This window comes from Tasmannia lanceolata, unplaced genomic scaffold (genome assembly GCF_043159265.1).
Source record: "Tasmannia lanceolata isolate RefF3 unplaced genomic scaffold, GAP_Taslan_0.1 ptg000007l, whole genome shotgun sequence".
Lineage (NCBI taxonomy): Eukaryota > Viridiplantae > Streptophyta > Magnoliopsida > Canellales > Winteraceae > Tasmannia > Tasmannia lanceolata.
This window is the reverse complement of record NW_027518684.1, coordinates 18,154,585-18,177,177: the sequence shown is the minus strand read 5'-3', so window position 1 is coordinate 18,177,177 and position 22,593 is coordinate 18,154,585. Positions and strand designations below refer to the sequence as shown.

Sequence of the window (22,593 nt, the reverse complement as noted above, 5' to 3'; positions counted from 1 at the left end):
ATGAATCATGTTCATGCTACATATTGTCTTCTTGTGAGGGTTAGGTTCCCTCTCTCTAAAAATAATAAAAAATGAATAGCCTCCAACGCAACAACACTAGATCACTTCTTATCTTTATGAAAAATGCACAAAAGAAAGTCATTTTTACGTCTGCCCTCATTTTCAAGATCTGATTGGATGATCTCTGGCCCTTTATCCGTCATGCCTAGTTTAGGGGTCGTTTGGATACATGGATTTTATAACCTAGGATTGTACAAGCCAAAACCTGGATCAACTGTCTTAGTTTTTTATACATTAATAGTGGTCATGCTTCATTTTATTAAAACGAAGCAATGATGCATTATTGATGCCCCACCGAAGCTAGTACACTATTATAACAATAGGAAGAAATTGGGAAGCCATGGATGATGTTCTACAAAAGCACATTGTTTACTACATTACACCAAAACTTGATGTTTTATTTACTAACATCAAGGCCCACAAAAAATCAATACTCAAATCTTCTGCTCAAGTCGCGATCGAAGAGCAGGATCATCCCATCAAGGTGGGGCCAATGGCAATAGGATTGAACCCTGGTGGCCTACAAAATCAACAACAGACCCGAAACTGAGCACAGCTCCATATTCATTTTTCCCTTTTCAGAAGAGGATGATTATAGAAAAATCATCTGGGATGCCATAGGTGGTTTAGTGGTGAATTTCCTGCTACTTGATATATCAGAAATAGAGGCAGGGCCTGCTCACCATTCCTATAAGAAAGAAGTATAAAAGACATATAGACAAAAAGGCTTACAATAAATGGTAAAATTCATCTATCAATATCACAGTATTTCAACTGTGTTTACAAGAGCCACTTCTCCCCATAAATCACATTCCTTCAATTCTCCAGAAAGTTGTAAAATAAAGAGGAAACCAGGTAGATGGAGTCTTTTAGATAAGCTCAGACTCTGGATGCCTCTATGATAAGAAATGTAGATTGGTGGCCGGATTCTCTCGATATCTCTGAGCACATTTACACAGCGACAAGCCATCCATTTTGACAAAATAGCAAAGTTCAATCTCTTGTCTACCTTCTCCCACTTCCAAAGATGGTGATGATCCCTAGAAACATATAGTTCTGAATTGCAGTCTTTATGTGGCGACGATGAGCGCATTTATACAATGATTTGTACTGCCTAGAGAAACTGAAGGCATCCAAGGCACCTACATGGGGGAGGGGGGTCTTCCCATGCATTTGACAAAATCTATGGATCATCCAAGTCAAATCTATGAGAGAGAGAGAGAGAGAGAGAGAGAGAGAGAGAGAACTCTAATGCAATTTTCCGAGAGAACCATTCTTCAACCTTTTCTCCTGTCGTCTAACCGCTGTGAACTTTCCTTTTTGTAGACAAATGGCTTGAGCCTTTGTGAGCTATGATACAGATGTCCTAGTGCTCGCTACACTGAAAAAATGATGTGGATGTCAAGTGTTAAGGCACAGGAGGACCATTCTTGGAATATCTTATGGATGAGGGCGTCCGCTGCAATATTCGGGGGAATTCGGACTTCAACCGTTTATTTGAGATCCCTTGCATTGACCTGAATCGTTGGAAATGACAAGTGGAGAGAATGAATGGGTAAGAATTCCAGAAAGATGAACAAGAAATTCTAAATTGAATAGGAAAACAATAATCTGGCTATGCAAAAAAAATGAATAGAAAAATTATTTAGGTTTTTATAAAAGATAGATTCGTTTTTATTGACTTGCTTGAGTCAAATTTCAAACTCTGAAACTGATGCAAGTTATTAAATACTGATGCCAACCATTAATTATTCCACATGAAAGAATTGTTGCATCTTCTAGTCTGCTCAGCACTAAATAATTACAAATGTTTGACAAAGGCATTAATAACCATGGAAAGCTAGCTGCAATGGATGAAATTACATACCTTGGAGAACCGAGGTGTTTTTCGGTACATTGACTGAGAATGGAGTTCAGATTGCAAAGGGCCTCTTCAGCAGCCTGTATAAACAAGCCAGTATTTCAATGAGATAAACTCAGTTTTCCCTGAATAGTTCCCTGAATAGGTGCAAAGGGCCTCTACACCTAAGAACCTATATTAGAAAATTTATGCCTTTTTTTAAAATAGAAAGATAGAAAGTGTATACTCCACTGAGAAAAAGGTTTTTTTTTTATAAAGATATCACACTATATAAAATCAAATTAAAAGAAGTTTTGTAAACCACTTCATTGGAGTCCAACTCCATAAAAAAACAATTTGGAGTGAGCTCAAGCAGAGCGGATAGTTTTGCTATACGCACATATAAAATCTTGAAAACCATGGACAGATTTCAACCAGCTAGTTTGATTTGGATGAGTCAATAAAAAATTAACTGACTTCTATTGAAGAGAAAACCAGCAGGATTGATGGTTAACCAACTTTTTATAAAATCAGGTATAGGACTCGGTATTGAAACCCAGTCAAACCAAGTTGATTTAGGTGAATGCTAAGTATATAAGAGACTAATGGGAAATTGATGTGTAGTTCATCCTCCATGAAGCTCTGAAAGGCGTTGAAGATCCAAAGAAAGAGACAAAGTACACAACCAAGAGAGGTGAAGTATCAGAGCAAGTACAAGAGGAGAGAAATCCTGTTGGACCAGTACTCAGACATGTCATCCTGAGATTAGAACCGTCCTAAACCACATTAGCAAACAGATTGGGCTTGGGCCTACCGGAAACGCCATGACCCCTATGAACACACACACAGCCTATCCACCTATGCCAGGCGAGGCGGGTATTCGAGGGTGGGTCAGGGTTAGACGAGTACTCAGACATGTCATCCTGAGATTAGAACCGTCCTAAACCACATTAGCAAACATATTGGGCTTGGGCCTACCGGAAACGCCATGACCCCTATGAACACACACACAGCTTATCCACCTATGCCAGGCGAGGCGGGTATTCGAGTGTCAGGGTTAGACGACTTCTTTGACAGTGGGTCAGAATTAGATAATGGATTAGAACCCTATGAGGAGCCCAGGCATCGCTTTGAGTATAGACTAGTGCGAGCCTTAAGAGGTCAAAAGACTACGGTGGTTGAATTGATGTAGGGGTCACCTCGACCCTGGTAAGTTCCTAAAGTGGACAGACAATGTAGATCACTTCTTAGAGTGGAACTCCCTGCGGATAAGAAAACCAAATCTGCTACCATGAAACTAAACGCCTAGATTGATAATTGGGCCAAGATGAAAGAAAAGCTGAAAAGCATTACTTGTCATCTGACTTTAGGGCCACGCTCTACTAATTACTTTTCAGCCTTAACCAATGAGCTAGATCTGTGAGGGAGTACATGGAAGAGTTTCATCTCCTAAAAGCACGCAATCCTTTAATTGAAGATGAAGAGCAAATGATCACTCGATATATTAATGGGTTGCACTTTCAGCTCCATGAGACGGTCTCCCTTCACACTCTTCTCAATGTTGCCATGCCTTCCGATTGGCACTAAAGGCCAAGAAGATGGCCCATCATCTCAGCGTTGGGGCACTGACAGCCTTTAGTTCAACTATTAGAGACCCCGTGACCAGTCGTTTGAACCTCACTTTCTTTCTTAAGAGCACTGTCAATAGACCATTTGTAGGTGAGATGAGCAAGGGTTGTGGGCACCCAGAACCCAAATCGCAAAAAGGTTTTAAATTTCAGTTACAGTCTTTGGTGAAATAGAAACATTTCGGTTTCGATAAGAAATTTCAACCGAAATTTTGTAAAATCACACACATATTTCGGTATAAAATCATATAGCCGAAATCCAGGTAAGATTCTTCACCGCTGGTTTTTATTTTTATTTTTTGTCATTTATTTAGAAATGTCTTAAAGGAATCATGTTCTTCTTCTTCTTTCTATGAGTGAAGTTGATTTTTGTCAGGGTTTCTGTCGAAATATCTTCAATAGAAACTTTTCTTTTTATCAGAAAAGTTGCATGTTTTGCATTTTTTGACAGTAACATTAACGAAATCTCCAAATTTCGGGCGGAATCCCGAAATTTCGGGCAAAATCTGGCATTTTTTCCAAATCCAAGTGAATTTCGTTTCAGTAGCAGTCGAAATCGAAACGAAATGTTTCGGTCGAAATTTAAAACCATGACTACAAAACACCAACTTCAAATGTTTCAAATATGGTGAACCGAGTCATAGGTCATTTGATTGTCCACTTAGGACATTCAATCCTTAGACCAACTTAGCAAAACTACCAGATGATGAGGATAGAACTGGCCTTGATGGAGAAAATTGCCCCCATGATGAAAGTATTCCATATGAGGGGACGAATCACAAATGAGCTAGATCGTGAGGGCGAGAACGATGAAAAAAAATATTTGATTAGGATCATGTGGGGACAGTTTGTGTGATTTGTCGTGACGTGGTAACCCCTCGAGCCCCAAGGACAAATGATTGGTTAAGGAGCAGTATTTTCCACACAACTTGTACCACGGGTGAGAAGCTTTGTACTATTATCATTGATCGTAGAAGTATTAAGAATTTGGTGCCGCATATAATGATGGATAAGTAGAAGCTGAAAACTGAGATAAACTCGGCCATATGACATCACATGAATCAAAGGTGGGGTCAAAGTCTCGGTTAAATCTAATTTCTTATGAGCTTTTCAATTGAAAATGTTTATAAAGACATGGTTTGGTGTGACGTCACCCAACTTGACGTGTGTCATATTCTATTGGACAGTCCTTGGCAATATAATCGTAAGAACATCCGTGACTGTGAAAAGATCACATATTCCTTCATTAAAAATGGAAAAAATGTTAGGTTGATCCACATAAAGGATGCTTTGGGCTGTTTCAGAAGGTTTCTACATTTCCGACGGCAATGAACGAGGATACCATGCTCAAAGGAAAGGGACTTACTTTTGAGTATTCTAGGAACCAGTTTTCTATAGTTTCATTCTCTGGTCTTAGTTACATGTCGTTCAAGACGACTTTTGAGTATCCTAAGAACCAGTTTTAATTAGACGAAAATTACAGCAGCTTATTGATTCTTGATTTTTAAGGGCTCTTGGAATTATTTTTGGAGTTATATACCAGTCTTGAGTTGCAAAAAAAAAATCCGCTGTGAAATCAGTTCGGTGGCTCACAAAATTTCGGCTGCATATTGTTTTCTTGAATCTTGAGGGTTGGGGTTTTATCTTCTACATTAATATGCATATGAAATGTAGTTACCATTTAAAAAATGCATATGAAATGTAGTAACAGTCAACAAATGAAAATAATTAATACAACATATTCAAGCCCATGCACTCCTGCAAGGCAAGTGCACATACATGTTAATGCATGTATCCCGTGTGGAGACATTAATGCACAGAAGACTACGAACAATGAATGTTACCGTGAAAAATTCCAATATATATCATGGTGTCTGCTAGAAAATTGTACAATAGAAAAGCATAATACCTGCACCTTAGCTTCGTCCCATGTCGACCCAATTCCCTTCCCTAAAACCTGCCCTGATACTTCAGCCTTAAACATAGCACATTACGTTTTAGTCAAATGTACAACAGTATCAAATTAGCAAATAAATTTTTGTACCATGTGAGATAAGGGCAGGAATGTAGAAGAAACCAATGCTTGAAATCTTTTTTTATGAAGGTAATGATTTATTAAAGGCCAAAGAGTAATTACAGCCAAGGGGACAAGGTGTCCCACAAATGAAGACCTATCTATAATATGTTTAAAATCTTGAAGCAAACTTGGATTGTGTTTTGCGGGTTTAATACTCATTGCATTTTCAGGTACATGTATAGATAGCTCATTCATAGTCATTTTTTGAGTTTTTGAAGTATTTGAGGGTCTGTTTGGTTGCACAATTTCTGGACTAGCTTTCTTGGTTGGTTTTGGGATCCACGTCATCAACTAGTGGTGTTTGGTTGCATGTTTTGATTTAAACTACTTGGAGACTACTTGCCTCGTCTCTCGCTTGTCTGCCCATGTTTTGCCACCCCACCAAACAACTTGAAAAAATAAGTGTTTTTTGCTATATATATATATATATATATATATATATATATATATATATATATATATATATATATATATATATATATATATATATATATTGGTAATGACACCCCTATTGTCCCCTTATTTTAATAACGACACTTCCCACTAGGATACTACTTCAGTTGACAAACAAATACTACTACTTACCACTACTCTACGAGGAGACTATTTCATTGCTATTACATAGGTTGACTACTTTAGTTCTAATTCAGGACTACTCTACAGTGCAACTACGTGCAACCAAACAGAGTCCAAGTGAATTTCTTAGGTTATAAAAGCCAAGTTATCCTTTAACTCAACCCAGGACTTCGATTGAATCGAGTAAACACGGCGAGGCTTCTGAATAATGCTCCGGTTTTTTAACATTTAAGAAGCAATTAATAAGGCATTCATTGTCAAACTTAAATAGTTATAAAGACAGAATTCCATAAGATACTAACCTCTGCATATATTTCCCCTTTGTGACTTGACCCGGTTGAAAGTGGAGACTGAGGTTGAAAAAGTAGATTCAGACCCTCCGTTGTGCACTGGAAAAACAGCATCCATGAAACGTCAATATGCAGCAATATTCAAGCTAAGCCACAAAAGAACCCAGAAAAAACAAACATAAGAATCAAATATCTAGATATCTCACTAATTCTTTTAGGGCAGAAACGGAATGATTTAATGTCTTGGATCCCTCCAGCCTCTGGTCCAGAAATCTGGACTGTTCTGATGCACTTGCAATTGGCGAAGGTTCCTCCCTAGGGAATCCAGGATATCCAAAAGAATTTGAGTCGCTTAAGAAACCATTTTCTTTTGCATGAGAAAGTCTATTCAGATCTCCTGGATCAGGTGAAACGCGTGATAGATATGTATCTGCAGAAAGGATATCTATAGAGGTAAGAATCATTCAAAAATCAATAATAGAGGCCATGAGAAGCAACTAGATCAACCCAGCTGAAGACAAAAAAGTTTGAAAGATAAAAGTTTTTTAATAATACTAAACAAGTGAAAGTGATGAATGTCAATTCCCTAATAAATTAATTAGGGAAAGAAACCCATAGACATACTTCACATGAAAATAACACCCCCTCCTAGGACCAAAGCCGAATCTTTTTCCTAGTATTTATCGAGAATGCACAGGAATTAGTATAGACTATAAAGCAAGCTTAGTCAGGAGATGACGTTCAATTCCCAATGGATATGCACTGCAACAAATAAGGTGACAACTACAACTCCTATAACCACGTTCTGCGTATAAGGACAACCGGCAGAGTATCATTTTGTGAGGGATAAAGTGTTTCAAAGGAGATCAGTGCCCCATATGTGCAATTTGAAGATTAGCTGGCAGAAATTTTTAAATGATAGTGGAAAGGACATGATTGCAGTACATCTTGGACAAGATGAAAATACACCAACTTATAGAGTGTTGTAGGAAGTGTTGGTCATTAAGGGTAGCTTATTCATTTATGAGATTATTGTAATTTGTAACTGCTCTTGATATTTAGTATGAGAGTGGAGAATGCAGGATGTGCTTTTTGATTTTTCAAATTCTTCTCCCCTTTTCTTCTTCCACAAACTTACACTGATTTAATAAGTCATGGTCTTATAGGGAAGAAGAAGAAAATATCCGGTCATGGGTCATGGATTTCAAGGACCTGGTTGGCCTTCTCAACACCCTTTTCGCATATGTAGTAATATAGGCAAGGTTGGTATTACCCCTATAAAGGGGGTTCCATTTGCTTCACAATTGCTTTGCAAGGAATCCCTATATCGTATAGACAACAGATTGGTTTAGCCTCTTTGATGAATTTTGTAAGGCTATTTCAGAGACATCAAACACATCAAAATTTGGAAGAAACACCTCCCTCCCTCCTGTTTGTAGAGCACTTCGAAGGAACCCATTTATGCAGGATAACAAAGTCACAGGATAAGTTTATTGGCTAGATTGCCCCAACAATACTTAGAAAAGGAAATCAGCATCCACATAGAGTGTGTAAGTGAGCTACCAACTACCACGGTAACATTAGATAGTTGATTGAGGCCCTAGATGAAGATGGGGGTTCATGAAAGTGAATGGTGAGAGAAATCATATAGAATAGAACAGCATAATACCCAGTCAATTAGGCATGTCAAAAAAAGTTCAAGAAAATTTGTGATTATAATAGAGAGACCAGCAGGTGTGATTTGACATGAATTATGGATCTCAAAGGGATTGAACTTAAAATCTGTGGATTATAATAGAGAGACCAGCAGGTGTGATTTTGCGTGAATTATGGATCTCAAAGGGATTGAACATAACATCTCTGAAGCTGATGTGTCAATCTTTGTCATATTTTTTTTTGAAACTAATCAATCTTTGTCATATTAACCTATAATTATTTGACTATGATACAGCTCCTCCCATCTCACCTTTCAAACAATGATAATACATTCACTAAGCAATTTATTATGATAAATTAAGCTTTAAGTGCAGACATTCAAACAAATCCATGTAACAAATCAATGCAGATACCCTTGGTTGCTTTGGATATCATAATAAATTTGTTTCCAAAACCTTATATTGATCGTTGAAACCAATGCTCAAAAAACTTTGATTTGACTAAAAAACTGCCAAATTTTCATCTGTCATTCAATCAAGTCGATAAAAAAGTCACAGAGAAGAGAATTTCAGAGTTTGCTACTTTATTTGCCTGATCTCTATTGAAGTTTGAATTTGGCATGTACAACCCAAACAAATGGAGTCGAGTTGGCTGAGCTCTTAGTAAGATTTCAGAACATCCTCTGAAACCCAATGGACCAATAATATTGGTTAATTCTTCATGTTTCCAGTTTGAGAAGAAAAGTGATTATTTTTTAGAACCACAAAGGTAGGTGTCAACTTCTTCCTTCACATAGGTGTAAAATGTGACATTGCCACAACTAGCGTCACCAAGAAACCAGTGTGTAATGAGGGATAGAGTCATATAGCAATCACCATGATGCTTTCAGTTTACAATCAGAAATCATAAACAACAAAATAAGGACTTTGTTTTTAATATAAATGAGAGCATCATACAAATAATAGCAAAACTAGGTCGCTTCTTACCAGCCAAAGCCCTAAGGGAGTTCTCAGAAGCTTGACGCTGGGCTTCCTTCCTTGTTCTACCAATTCCTTCACCTATTTTTTCTCCAGAAAACCATGCCTACAAAGAACAGTCCATATAAACTGAGTGAAGAATGTAACATAATGCAAACTTAAACTAGATTGTGAAATGGTAATCAACATAATAGAAAAATGGCACTGATCATGGGATCGGTAGGTTGACTTACAGCATAGAATTTAAATCAACGCATCTAACTACACAATATACCCATTGACATGAAAATATGAAAGAATAGTGAGAATTGATGTTCATTCAGAGAACATGACATAAAAGAGTATCCCTAGTTGTGGAGAAATGAAGAGCCCCATTGATTAAAAGATACTTGAAAAGAAGAGCCCAATTGATTAAAAGGTACTTGAAAAGGAAAACAAAATGACTTTTTTACTGGACTTAATAAGGTTCAGTTTCATCTAAACATCTGTTTTAACAAAAAAATAAGGAGTTAAGAGTAAGGACAAATATTAAAAAAATTATATGGTGAGTTTTAGTATGAATGAATTTAAAGGCTTATGAAGTGAGGATATTCAAAGAAATTGGGTAGTAGTGGCAAGTGCGGGGAGAGGGTAGAGAAGGTGGAGAAGTTTATGGCAATATGGAAGTGTGCTCCAAGGGACATCTACAACTAAATTTTGATGGGGTGTTCTGTCGGAAATCAAGGGTCAGCTAGGATAGACAGAAGGATTAGATTCGCAGGCTAAGGTCCTACATGCATAAACATAAAGGCTTCTATTAAGCTAGAAGCTTTAGCTCTTCGTAGGTAGTTAAAGCCTACCTATACTTGGTTATTGAGCCCAATGGAAGTTTGGGGGAGGGATGATTCTCTCAGAGTTTATAGATGAATGAGGAAAATAGATAAGTTAATGTGTGCGGGTGGTAAGATTGACAAGTTAACGTGGAGGGTAGCAAAATAGACAGGTAGCTCTTTGTTCATTTTTTTTTCTTTTGAATGACAATGATTTATTATTAAAAAAGTGGCAAAGGTCCAAGGACCAAGATGGCTGATACAAGCCAAACAAAAAAGGAAGATGAAAATAAAAAAAAGGTTAAACGAGGAAGATAATCGAAAAATTGTACAACAGAACTATCGACACAGGATAAAGCTAAACGATCAGTTTCTTGCGGACTGCCAAACATGCTGAAAGCTAATCGAGTACCCTATTACCCAGACAAGAACCTCTTCAATCACGTTAACACATCTCCATGGGTAAGTCGCATCATTATTCATCCAACAGATCATTTTTAAAGAGTCTCCTTCAATAATAAGACAGTTTAACTCAAAAACCTTGACTAGTCGAATACCGACCATGAGAGCCTGCAATTCCACATTTATGGCATCTTACTGGCCCAAAGGGCCAGAATAGGCCCATCTGGTAATACCATCTGCCTCGCGAAGGTCCCAACACCAGACGGCACAGGGTTCCCCAAGATGGACCTATTGAGGTTAAGCGTAAGAAAATCAGGGGGGTCGTCCACTTAGAAACGATTTTGCTCAAGGGGATCTTACTCATACTCACTTGATCCCGAGATCTTATTAAGATATTTACCACAATACACCTGAAGTAAGGGAGGACTCTCGTCTACCGCACTATCAAGGCAGGAATTTGTTGTTGCATGATATAGCAGCTATAAACTAGCCCTTTGAAGACCTGGTTATTTCTTTCCTTTCAAATTACCCAGACAGACACCAAAAAGTCTATGCTCCATAAAGTGCGGCCCCTTCTAGGCCATGGAGCACCAGACCACGCCTCAAACAGGTCCTCAATGAGAGGAGGAACGACCCAAACAAAATCAAACAACTGCAACCCGAAGGACCAAATAGCACTAACCATCTTACAATGAATAAAGATATGGATGACGAATTCGTCTGACTTGAGGCATAAAGTACAATGATGAATGATAAGGCAATGATCAAGCACCGTCTTAGGAAGAATTAGCTGACAAGTTTTTGGGAATTAGTTCAACCAAGACTGGCATACCAGAAAACGGTCCAGTTTGCTCCTACTCTCATTTCTGGATAACGTGTACCGCGCTCCAAACAATGGCAAATCAACCGAGGCAGTCCTAGCAATGAAATAAGAGAAGACTGACATGCGAGGCGAGATCCTAACACATCGAATCAGCTCATTGATAAATCTAGTGACATTGAAGTCTCCGCCAACACACCAAGGGTGCTTCCATCTTCCTCTAACTGCATCATGCTCAGCCCACAAATTCCTATGATCAGCCACAGAATGCCCCGGAGAACACCCACAAGGATCTGTCAATCACCATCCTAAGCAGCATAGAGACAGAATAAGAACCAATCACTTCTTCTTCCAACACAAGCTGCAATCTATCCCAGGCAACCAAAATACTACTGGTTGCTCTAGCAGAATCAAGGGCATCGAAACAAAAGCTAGGCTTGTACCCCAACTCCCCAAGAGAAGAACTATAGAAAGCTCATTATCTTAGTTTCTTGACAACTGGAAATTTGACGGTTGTTAATCTTGAAATCTCCTTCACATGAGCTAGCTTTTAAGGGGAGCCTAAGCCCCTCACATTCCAACTCAAGACCTTCATAGATAACCTTCTAATTGCATTCAACCCCCAAACTTCTGCTTCCACTAGATCTGACTCCAGAATTCCCAGCCTTTCTGCTGGCTGATCCCTCATCATAGTTCACACAGATCAGAACCTCACCAACTCCCTCACTAGCCTCCTCAATCTATCCTTTCTAACAGGCTCATCGGGATCTCTTATACGGCTGTCTCGGATTTCCACTTTGTAAAATGATTCCTTGGCCTCCATTTCTAATCCTGCAAAGGATATCCCCAGCACCTTGCTCATAACAATGATATGATTTTCCATCAAATCACGTATAGCTCCCTCCACTAGCTCGCTATATGATCCATCAATCCTAGTCTTTTTTTTCCACTTATTTTTAATGAATCACTTGTTCGAAAAAAGAAAAAAGAAATCTATAAAGTAGCATGAATTCATTCAAGTTACCTAGTTGTTCATGATTCCAAAAGTACCGTGTTTATTTTGGCTTGAGAGACTTTTTGTTGAATGGCAGGTTGAGGGGCTTTTTGACTCATAATGTTTAATATGGGCTGAGGGTAGCTGAGAATCATACATAGAGTCCATCATATATATTCTTCCTTCTAACAAAGGTCATGTTAATGATAAAAGGACAAAAAGGATTACTCGCTATGAACACTCCCTAAAACACATGGACACTTTAAGAAATTTTGTATTAAGAAGAAAATGGAAAATTTTATATCAATGGCAGTAGCCTGAACAAGCAACAAGATTTAATATGAGATATGAAGAGGTTCATGTTAGTAAAAATGCCCAAAAAACCCTTGTACCCCGAAAAAATTATAAAGAGTTTAAGTACAGGCCATATAAAAAAGAGCATGAAAAACAATAGAGTCCAACTTCGGAAGAAAATAGTCAAGTTATATCAAAGATATGGAAAGCAACAAATAAAAAGAACCACCAGAAAAATCCCTGAGGGAAACACCATCAGTTTGCGACACAGATATCTTTCACTCATCATATGGGATCAAAGATATTACAACATTGGACATGGATAACCTCACAGAGTAAAATAACAAAGCACAAAGTATATAGAACTTCGCAATGATACAAGTCATTATCATGGATTGAGAAATTAATCAACCTAAAAAAATAATCAAGAGGAGCTCAATAACCTAAAGAAATTATTTAGGTTGTTAGAACTAGCATTGAGATAAAGGATTAACCAAAAAATACCGTGGTGGGGATCAATGCTTTTTTTGGTGAGTTAAATTTCTTTTTTTGGTGAGGATAAATGCTGATGATCAAGAAATTGAAGATCATAGCCAATCCAATGGGGTATATATAAGGAAGATGCCACATATTTAGTGGAAATCAAGATTGATCTAATACATTGGGCAAGAATCAACAAGGCAATGGCAACATTACCAACTCACTTTTCTTTGTAATTTTCTTTTCCTTAATAAATTCTTATATTTGTCAAAAGTCATGATCATCTTTAAAACCTTGATGGGAACCACCCCCCTTGAATACATAAAAGTTAAATTTTGATGAAGCTCAAGAGGAAAGTTGGGTCGTGACCACCATGGACTTCTGGCAAAGGTGTATTCCAGTCTGTCAGGAGGAATGTGACTGAAATGATGTGGAAGGAAAAGCACTGCTTAGCGAGCCTTGAGTTTTCGCATCATTGATGAATGGACTTTAACTGATAGAAGGGGACTCAACATCTCCTCATGGGCACAAAATCATGTGGGGCTCAGAAGTGTGTGGCTACCATATTGGAGATCCTGTGTGGGAGGTCATCCCTATCATTTTGCCATCAACCAGGGTCCACAAATGAAATGGCGAACACTTTGGCTAGGGAAGGAGTAGAAAGGGAGAGCCTTCTAGTAGGGGATGAGTTGCCCCTTTAGCTTTGTAATTCTACTTCAGTTGGGAGGAGTTTTGTAGTAGGTGTATGGGACTGCTCACCCCCCTCTTATTTGTAACCCTTTGTTTCTTATTGGAATAGATTAATCATTGTTATCACTTCGGGGAAAAAAAAGAATTTAAACAAACTACCTCAACGGAAAACTGCAATTCAGTGGTAGCAGCCAATGCTGGCCTGAACTCCACCTACAAGTAAAAAAAAATGGAAAAGGGATAATCAGAACTTTAAAAAAGAAAGAAAAAGGATAAGTTAGACAGTTTCAGCAAAATCATCTGAACTACCTTGGTTCCACACTCCATCGCGATTTCTTTTAGAACTCCAGCAACCGTTTCTGGATACTGTCCATTTACTTGCATAGATTCAAAATGAAGATCTCTGTTCCTGGAAGATGTTCGACCTAGAGGCATATCTTCACCTTCAAAGTGCAATTTTAAGTTAAAAATGATAACATATGTGAATTCCAAATAGCAATTAATGAAATAATCAAGGATCAATCAGTCAAGTCAACACCAATGTAGTGAGAATTCAAAAAAGAAGAAGAAGAAGAAGAAGGAGAAGAAGCAATAGCGACAGAGTTCTTGCACCAAACATGACATGGGCATGATTCCATAATCTCAATCAGATGGGCAGAGTTGAGCCTTTCCCCTTAGCGTATGCACACCAAAATCTCATCACACCAACTCTTCTGTTTCAGCCTTTGAGAGGATTAAATTTTAAATTCACATCATGAGGAAAATTCAAGGCCTAAATCCCTTCGTTTTGATAAATTCTTCTGTCATTTGACTAGGGAAATGAAAAAAATAGAGAACCGACATATTGCAACACAATACGAAAACTTACAAAAAAAATGCTCTTGTGAAACATAAAAAAGCCAAGCATTGGAGTATGATAAAATCTAGAAACCTTGTCATGTAATGAAGAATCAGAAATAAGGCAAGTCACAAGCAGCCTATTTTGTTCCACAAAATTTCTTTGTTTGATCATTCATGGCTCTGGGTTTTATTGCATAATATTGTTATTTCTGAATACTAATGGGTTTTCAGAGATACGGAACGCTCATCATTCCGTTGGCATGCAGCTCCCAGCCAACCGTACAGTGCCCATACTGTACTGGCACCCATACCTGCGAGTTTGCGATCACACCGTCATCATGACGTCGTCCCATTGCAGGCCTTCGAGAAACAGAACCTCCGCCTATAAAAGGGAACCCTAAACTCCAAGCCAAAGGTAATGCTTGAATGACACACAACCCAAGTGCGCACTACCGACAACTCATCTCGGATTCCCGAGCACTCTTCTTTCCTTGCTCAGCTCTCATCTATTGCCTCGTCTAACTTTGAGTGTCGAAGGGTTTCCCGCTCTCATCTATTGCCTCGTCTAACTTTGAGTGTCGAAGGGTTTCCCCGGAGTTCTGACTCCAGGCATTCCTGATGGTTGTATGTGAGCGCAGGTGATGGGGATTGTCGACGTCCGTTGCGGGTTTATTATGGTGGGGCCGCACTCAGGGGCCTCTTAGGGATATTTTGGGTATTTTTATTCTTTGTAGGGGTATTTTAGGGTTTTATTTGAGATTATTAGGGTTATTTAGTTTGTTAGGGGTTAGGTATAATTTAGTTATTTATTATAGTTTCTTGCCTATATATCGGGCAAATTGCAGATTTTATTTCACTTTTGATGATTAATTGAATTGATTACATATTTCTCCCCTAAATTTCTTTCTATTCTTCTTCTCCTCCTCCTCCTCCTCCTTTTCTCTCCCTAGCCTACATCAGTTTGGTATCAGAGCGAAGGATCCGAACCACCGGAGTCTGAGAGCCAAGGAAGCCTTGCCGATTCACACCCATTGTAATCCCAAAACCTAGTCCAAATTACCCGAAACCAGTCCCATAAGACCCAGAAATTCAGTTGTAAACCTCCATACGAATTCCCCTTTTTTTCCTCTTTTTTTGGCAACAGAAACCCCTACGAATTTCACCCTTAATATCGAGCCCTTCCTCTGTCTTTGTTTACCCTAGGACACCATCTTGCATCTTTTTTCTCAACCCAACAGCACCCCTTTTCCCACCTAGGGGTGTCAACGGATTCATTGCCGATCGGATCCACCTATGTCTTAGTCACGATCCATTCAAACCTCTTATTGGTCGGATCGGATTCGGAGTGTTCTTCGGATCCTACTACTTGCGCCTTGGTCACGATCCATTTCACTTTTGATGATTAATTGAATTGATTACAGATTTCTCTCTAAATTTCTCTCCTCTTCTTCTTCTCCTTCTTCTTCGATTAATTGAATTGATTACAGATTTCTCTCTAAATTTCTCTTCTTCTCCTTCTTCAATTAATTGAATTGATTACAGATTTCTCTCTAAATTTCTCTTCTTCTTCTTCTTCTTCTTCTTCTTCTTCTTCTCGCCCTAGCCTACACCAGCAGGACACCAGGGCGAGCCGACAACCCTTTTGCCACTGCTAGACCGAGAGGGCGGGACCCATCCGAGCACCTAGGTCAGATCCGAGCAGCAACAGGTTGCATCAAACCTCTCATTAATAATAAAAGAACCACTGAGAGAAGCAAAAAACATCGTGCAAATGCCATATTAAAGACAGAAGCATGTAATTTCTATGTGCAATTATTTTTGTGCCCAACAGTACCTGAGAATGCATGATAATTTGAGAAAGCATGGTTTTGTCGGAACCGATCATCTCCATGATGTACCTGCAAACGACACAAATTTATACTATTTACACTTCATTTAAACGACAATAATTTAAAGACCATAATTAAATCACCACTTACCTCTTTCGGAAATCTTTGATTGTCATGAATAGATCTTTCAGAAAGAACTGAATTCTCCGTGCCACGATAGAAAGGCAGATGATGAGATCGGTGCTTATCAAAATGTGAAGGTTCAGATTCTAAAGGAAACTCCTTGGGTGCTCTGATCATTTTTCTTGGGCTCATATCTTCCTCCAATGGAAAATAGTTTCCACGCGGTTGCACTGGTGGCACTGAGATTTGTAGAGGTGGTCGCACTGGAAATGGAGGATCATTTGAGATATGTTCTCTCGTGTCTTGCCCATGTTGCAATATGAGAAGCCTTCTCCTTGTATCAGGATCTAATTCAGATTCAGGGACCTCCCCCTCTTCTCTAGCAGGAGAACCTTGCAAGGTGGGTTCTGAAGGACCTGCAGGACCCAATATCTTAACTGAAGCAACAGCCAGAGGGTATTGTTTATTTTGCAACTCCATGGAACCTTGAGAAGTTTCCTGTGAAATTGTAATCATTGAGGGAGCCACCATGGATTGGAGAGATGATGAAAGCCTCGGGTCAAGGTTATTGACAGCAGAATAAGCAGGAACATGTTGGACATTGCAATTTGCATCCTAAACAAAGAAGAGTTCAATCTCAAAATATATCATGAAATTAGTAATTGCCATAAGATATCAGCAGAACTTGATAGTCATATACTTCAAGTAGGCACATCTAACATTGTAACAACAATAAGAAAAAAAAGATGTCTCTAGATTTAAAATGTGAAGAAAGATGAAGAAATAAATCAACATGCAACATTAACAAGAAAATAACCAACCTTCAATCTCCGCTCAACCTCAGCATCAGTCATGCCCTCAAAACAAAGTGGGTCTTTGTTTCCATTTGAAGCAGAGGCATCATCCTGAACAGTAATTATTAAAAAAAAGTGATTAAGATAGCTCGTAAGAAAAATAAAGTAGAAGGCTCAGACTTTAGTCGTGATTTACCTCTGAAACTAAGTAGTTGCTCACATCAGGAGCAGAAGGGAAATCAATCATATCATCTTCATAGAGTACATCAGGAATCCTTTGTAAAAGACCGTCATCAAATTCTCTGCCAATAGTAACAATTGGTTATTGCCATGTAAAAAGAATGCCAAAACCCACACTCAAGAAGGTGCAGAGTTTATGCGCCAGAATATCACTTTCAATGGTGATAACAGCAACATTCAAGTCGATAGTTGGAGAATTGATAAAAGATTTAAATTTCTTACTTGAAGAAGCCACCTCTAACATTGCATGCAACATTTCTTGCAACACAGAGAACTGGGACGGCATTGTTTGCCTACAAGGAAAGAGTCGAAAATAAGGAGAGCATACTAGAGAATGAATAAGATAAGAACATGCAACCACTGGTGTCTGCAATACCTCCGCTTGAGGAGCATAGTATGGGGCAAATGCAGGAACAACATGGACTCGAAGTTGATCTTTATCCTCCCACACTTTCAAACGGTCATCAATTACCAATGCCATCTTGGGATGGCACATTCCATCTTGAAAGACATTGAACAATGACTTCTTTGAGCCTATTTAAATGCCATAAATTAGCATCAGCGTGGCTATAATTATGTAAGAGCTCTAGAAGTGTGCATTCCATATATCACCAATAAATTTGATTAGGAGAATGTACTAGCTACAAGCAATAAGAAGGAAATGGGAATTGCAAAGTGTAAGAGTTCGTGAGACAACATATGATAGGCCAAGTAACACCAATAAACATGACAATTTAAACCAACCACACAATGAACAAGCACCAAAAGCCTATGAAAACTTACCAGACTTGACACACACAATGCGGTCCAGTAGCTCTTTTGGGTTGATCAAATTTGATTCTGGGTCCAGAAGCCTCCACATTTCAAGAGCATAATCTCTTTCTGCCATTGTGCAAACATAAACCTCAAAACGTTTACGTCCTCTTGCAGTTAGGTAACTCCTGAGATCCTCCCATGCAGGCCGTAGTCTTACAAGAACACTAGTGTCTCGAATCTGCAGAGACAAAAATGCCTCATATTATTTCAATAAGGGTGCTTATCTTGCTCTAAACAAAATAAATGTAAATAAAGATTTCTTTGTGAAAGTGGCGTCGCCTTATTAAGTCAAGCATGAAACAGATTAACCACATGATTTAACTTAGCAGATAAACCAACATGCTAACGGCTCATGGATACAGTAATTAGTGAGTACATGTGATCTTCCACTTGCATGACTACAAAAGAGCATCCCTTTGTCTAGAAATTACTAAATGTCCAAAACATGAAATAACATCTGTCGGATCATGATCAGGAGAACAAATTGATTATGCTAGATCTTGCATGGAAAGAAAACTTTGGAGCCAAAAAATACATACCACTGGATTGATGCGAGTCAATATGATGTTCCTGTCTTGTAACCTTATGAGTGGACGAACAATTGGTTGTTGATTGTCAGACAAAGGTGGAACGATCTCAGATTGAACTTTGATCACCTTCCCATTTTCAACAACCTGGTCACTTTCTGCGTATTGCTTCAAGATGGTTTTGTCATCCTGATAACGTTTTATTTCAGCCAATATGCCAGAAATGCGCAGCGGATCTACCTCGCTATTTATTTTTCGTTGTAAGGCATCAATTCGGTCCTCAAATGAGCGCATTGTATTGGCAACTACAAGTGTTTCATCAAGATCAAACACAATACCAAGGCATCGTAGGTTCAACATGATGAGACAAGAATTATACAACCCTGGCATGACGTTAAAACCCCAAAAACATGAATACTGTTCAAGATTCTTCCTAGAGGACATTGCCACCAAATGCAGCTCCTCCTCTCCTAGTGCCATGACTGCTGTCTGTGAACACAGAAGACACCAACAATCTTAGTAAGAAAATTGCAACATTCATCTGATTTAATGAAAGAAATAATATAAGAGTCTTTTGCAATGTCTAAACACAACAATCAGAGTGCCCTAAATGTAAAAGGTCAAAGAAAATCAAAATAAGACAAATTGACATGGTGGCAAATGCCTATATTTATGGATGCCAACAACAATTCCCTTTAAAATATAAATGCAGAGAGAATAAGAAATATCAACTCACCAAAACAGCTTTTATCTCAATCAGACTACCAAAGGCAATATTTCAAATTACATTTAGATCATAATTCAAAGTTTTTTTTTGAATGATCATAATTCAAACAACAATAAGTTTTCTTTATCAATTATTTATCAATACCCATTGTTAAAGGGCGGACCGTAGCACGAGGCTCCCGCCATTGCAGGGTTTGGGGAGGGCTAGGTGTACGCAACCTTACCCTGCTTTGCAGAGAGGCTGTTTCCGTGACTCGAACCTATGACCACCAGGTCACATTGGAGCAACCTTACTGTTGCGCCAAGGCTCAACCTCTTTATCAATACCCATTGTTGCCACCGAAAAGAAAAAAAAAAATTAGCACAACTCTGATGGAGATCTTACTGCTAATAATTGCTCATGCCCGCATTCAACTAAGCTTATGAATTGACTTGAGTCCCTTATGAAGTAACAAGTATCTTTTAAACAATAGCAAAAAGAACTAAGAGGCTTTCCATTGCTATTATTGCCACCAATGATCAGCACAAATAATGATGATTCTAATGCTAATAACTCAATGTGCCCATTCCGACTAGGACTATGAATTTAAGCTATGCTTAAAAGATATCACACGTGAACAGTTTTAGCTCAATATTACACAAAGTAAGTGAATAGTACCAGTTATCTTGTCCATAGTGATACATTAAGATTTAGATGTTCTTCTATACCCATTTTAACCCAAAAAATTTTATATTTCATGAAGTTAATGCTAATAAAATTTTAAACATACATTGAAAAAACAATTTTTTTATCGTATCAGAATACCTCTCTCAACCAACCATGCTAAATAGACTTGAGGAAATTGCAGTACCCATTTTGCCATCAAGAATCAAAGCATGGCTTTAAGGCTAATAATTGTGCTTGTCCACATTAAACGGAGAACATACATTTTAAATATGCATATAAACTTAAAAGAAAAGGGAACGAAGATCGCCAGAACATATTTTTCCCTAAAACATAACCACAAACACATTATCAAGAAATATATTTCATGGATTTAAGATAAATTCATACAAAATTTACACAGCATATACATGTGAAGTTTCAGCCTACCATACCCACTTTGAGGAGGATTATAAAAATTATGAGATTAAATTGAAAAATGAAAAGGTATTGGTTCAGTAAAGTTCTAGTATGAGTAGAAGCAGTTCAGATGATATCTTAGTCACAAGAAAATAGCACAGGGGGTGCCACTGAAAATTCATTGAGATTACTGATTCTGAAGTTGTTGTTCATGTGGTCCAAAGAATTTGTGGCATTTAAGTCATTTGAATCTAGGGTTTCTTCAGTGTCCTTTTTTTTTTGTGTGTGAAGTTGGTTATTTTCAGGGTACCTTGTTCTCTCTGAGACAAGCTGTGTGCAAACCAAATAAGGGGGATTCTTGAGACAGTGTCTTGGACTCCATTTTGAAGCAAACGCCGAACGATGTGATGGTGTGAAGGACTGCCAATGGTGGGCATCTCTCACTTGGAGGGGAGAAATGAGAGATCCGAATTTCCTTGTTCAACATGTCGATTTTAGGGTTTTGGGGGTATATTTCAACCTCCCCCAAAAGGGAATTCCCTTGATAAACTACCGATTTGAACATTTTTAACAGAAACCCAGATGAGATTTCTAGTCTTAAATCAAAACCCACTTCACAGATCAGATCATGACCTTGATTTTCCCCTCGATTTGAACATTTTTAACAGAAACCCAGATGAGATTTCTAGTCTTAAATCAAAACCCTCTTCACAGATCAGATCAAGGCCCTGATTTTCACCTCGATTAGAACATTTTTAACAGAAACCCAGAACAGATTTCTAGTCTTAAATCAAAACCCTCTTCACAGATCAGATCATAGCCCTGATTTTCTGATTTTCCCCTTCAATGGTTCAGTCAAGAAAATATTGATGAGGGTTTCTTAGATGGGAATTTTCGTGCTCATTTTCATCTGGGTTTTGGACTATCTTGCTTTTTGATGAGGTGGGTGAGGATCTAAAGCCGATCTCACGCACTTTTAACGATTACCAAAGAGAAAATTTTGCCTTGTGTTCGAAATTTTAATGTCTGAGATGATGATCTGTGCAACAAGAGAGACGGTGTTGTTCGTAAGTTTGGTATTCGACCAGTCAGAGAATTAGGGTTTGATAGAAGGGTAGAGAAACGAAAAAAAAAAACCCTAGAAACTAGAAAGTCAAGCTTCGTGTGAGAAAAGGAAAGGTCTAAAGCAACAGTCCAATCCAACGAAATTTGCCCTAAGATTCAAGATCAGATCTCCTACAAACTTTATCGTACATGTATCAAAACTAAGCTACATATTAAAACTAGTGAGATGATATATTGGACCCAGTTTCTTCCCTGACCACCTCATCTAGTCTACGAAGTAACGAAGAGCCGAAGAGAAGTCGTAAATACACTAAAGGGGGTGGCCCGGGGAAGAAAAGAGGAATATTATATCACTTCCCTAAAACTAAATAAATAACCATAACCAAATTAGGTTAAGGAATGAAAGACATAAAAGCCATGTGAGAGCGAGTTAATGTGATTCTTGGAAAAATAATAGGGCGATGATAAATTCGCACCCCCTGTAGGATAATTCGAACCACTTTAACTTTAAAATGGTGCGAATTATCCAACAGGGGGTGTCAATTTATCATCACCCAAAATATATATGCTTTTAGCCTTTTAGTATTAATGTTTAGTAGTTGCTCAGTTAGTAGTTTAGTACTCATGTTTTGTGGGACCCAATGCTCTGATTTTGAGTCCCACATTGCACACGTGTGTGATCATGTGAATCTATCTACATGATCTTGACTCTTGAGGTTGCAAAAGACATCCAATTATGGTGGGACCAACTGCAGCACATTGGACTCTAAGTTTACCCATAATGTCAATAGCTGATTGTGCAAATTGCTGCACAATAAGGGCCTAGAGTCACCCTTCTTTACTTTATGGGAAATGATGTCAGCACAACGGTGCTTTAATAGTTGCACAAACTCACCTTGTTTTTTCCCTTTTAGTTTGTTTGTAAGGGAGCTTTTTTGGGAAATTTAATAACCCTTCACAGCTCATTAAATAATAAA

The 22,593-nt window shown here is 38.3% G+C and overlaps 1 protein-coding gene across 2 annotated transcripts; it reads right to left on the bottom strand.

Moving 5' to 3' along the window:
* Positions 1–723: 723 nt before the first annotated feature.
* Positions 724–21,799, bottom strand: CPL1 (C-terminal domain phosphatase-like 1). Of its 2 annotated transcripts, none has more exons than XM_077385610.1 (17): positions 20,862–21,799; positions 18,775–19,251; positions 18,203–18,413; positions 17,796–17,953; positions 17,642–17,712; positions 17,376–17,481; positions 17,207–17,290; positions 16,413–17,000; positions 16,268–16,331; positions 13,903–14,036; positions 13,753–13,806; positions 9,114–9,210; positions 6,678–6,901; positions 6,484–6,570; positions 5,438–5,503; positions 1,928–2,001; positions 724–1,577 (listed from the first exon to the last, which is right to left on the bottom strand). In XM_077385610.1, the coding sequence occupies exons 1-17, from the start codon at positions 21,114–21,116 to the stop codon at positions 1,469–1,471; spliced, it is 2,859 nt and encodes a 952-aa protein (XP_077241725.1). In that variant the 5' UTR covers positions 21,117–21,799; the 3' UTR covers positions 724–1,468. The 2 variants fall into 2 exon arrangements, with proteins under 2 accessions (XP_077241725.1, XP_077241726.1); XM_077385611.1 differs by having other exon boundaries at positions 13,903–14,030.
* Positions 21,800–22,593: the final 794 nt, after the last annotated feature.

What these genes read in the sequence shown, in the direction of transcription:
- CPL1 (XM_077385610.1), bottom strand. Translation starts at nt 21,116, where the DNA reads ATGTTCAAATCGGTAGTTTATCAAGGGAATTCCCTTTTGGGGGAGGTT. An exon ending in CTTGTCTCAGAGAGAACAAG is followed by an intron (nt 19,252 to 20,861) that starts GTACCCTGAAAA and finishes CTGTGTTCACAG; the next exon opens with ACAGCAGTCATGGCACTAGG. An exon ending in ATCAAAGATTTCCGAAAGAG is followed by an intron (nt 16,332 to 16,412) that starts GTAAGTGGTGAT and finishes TGTCGTTTGCAG; the next exon opens with GTACATCATGGAGATGATCG.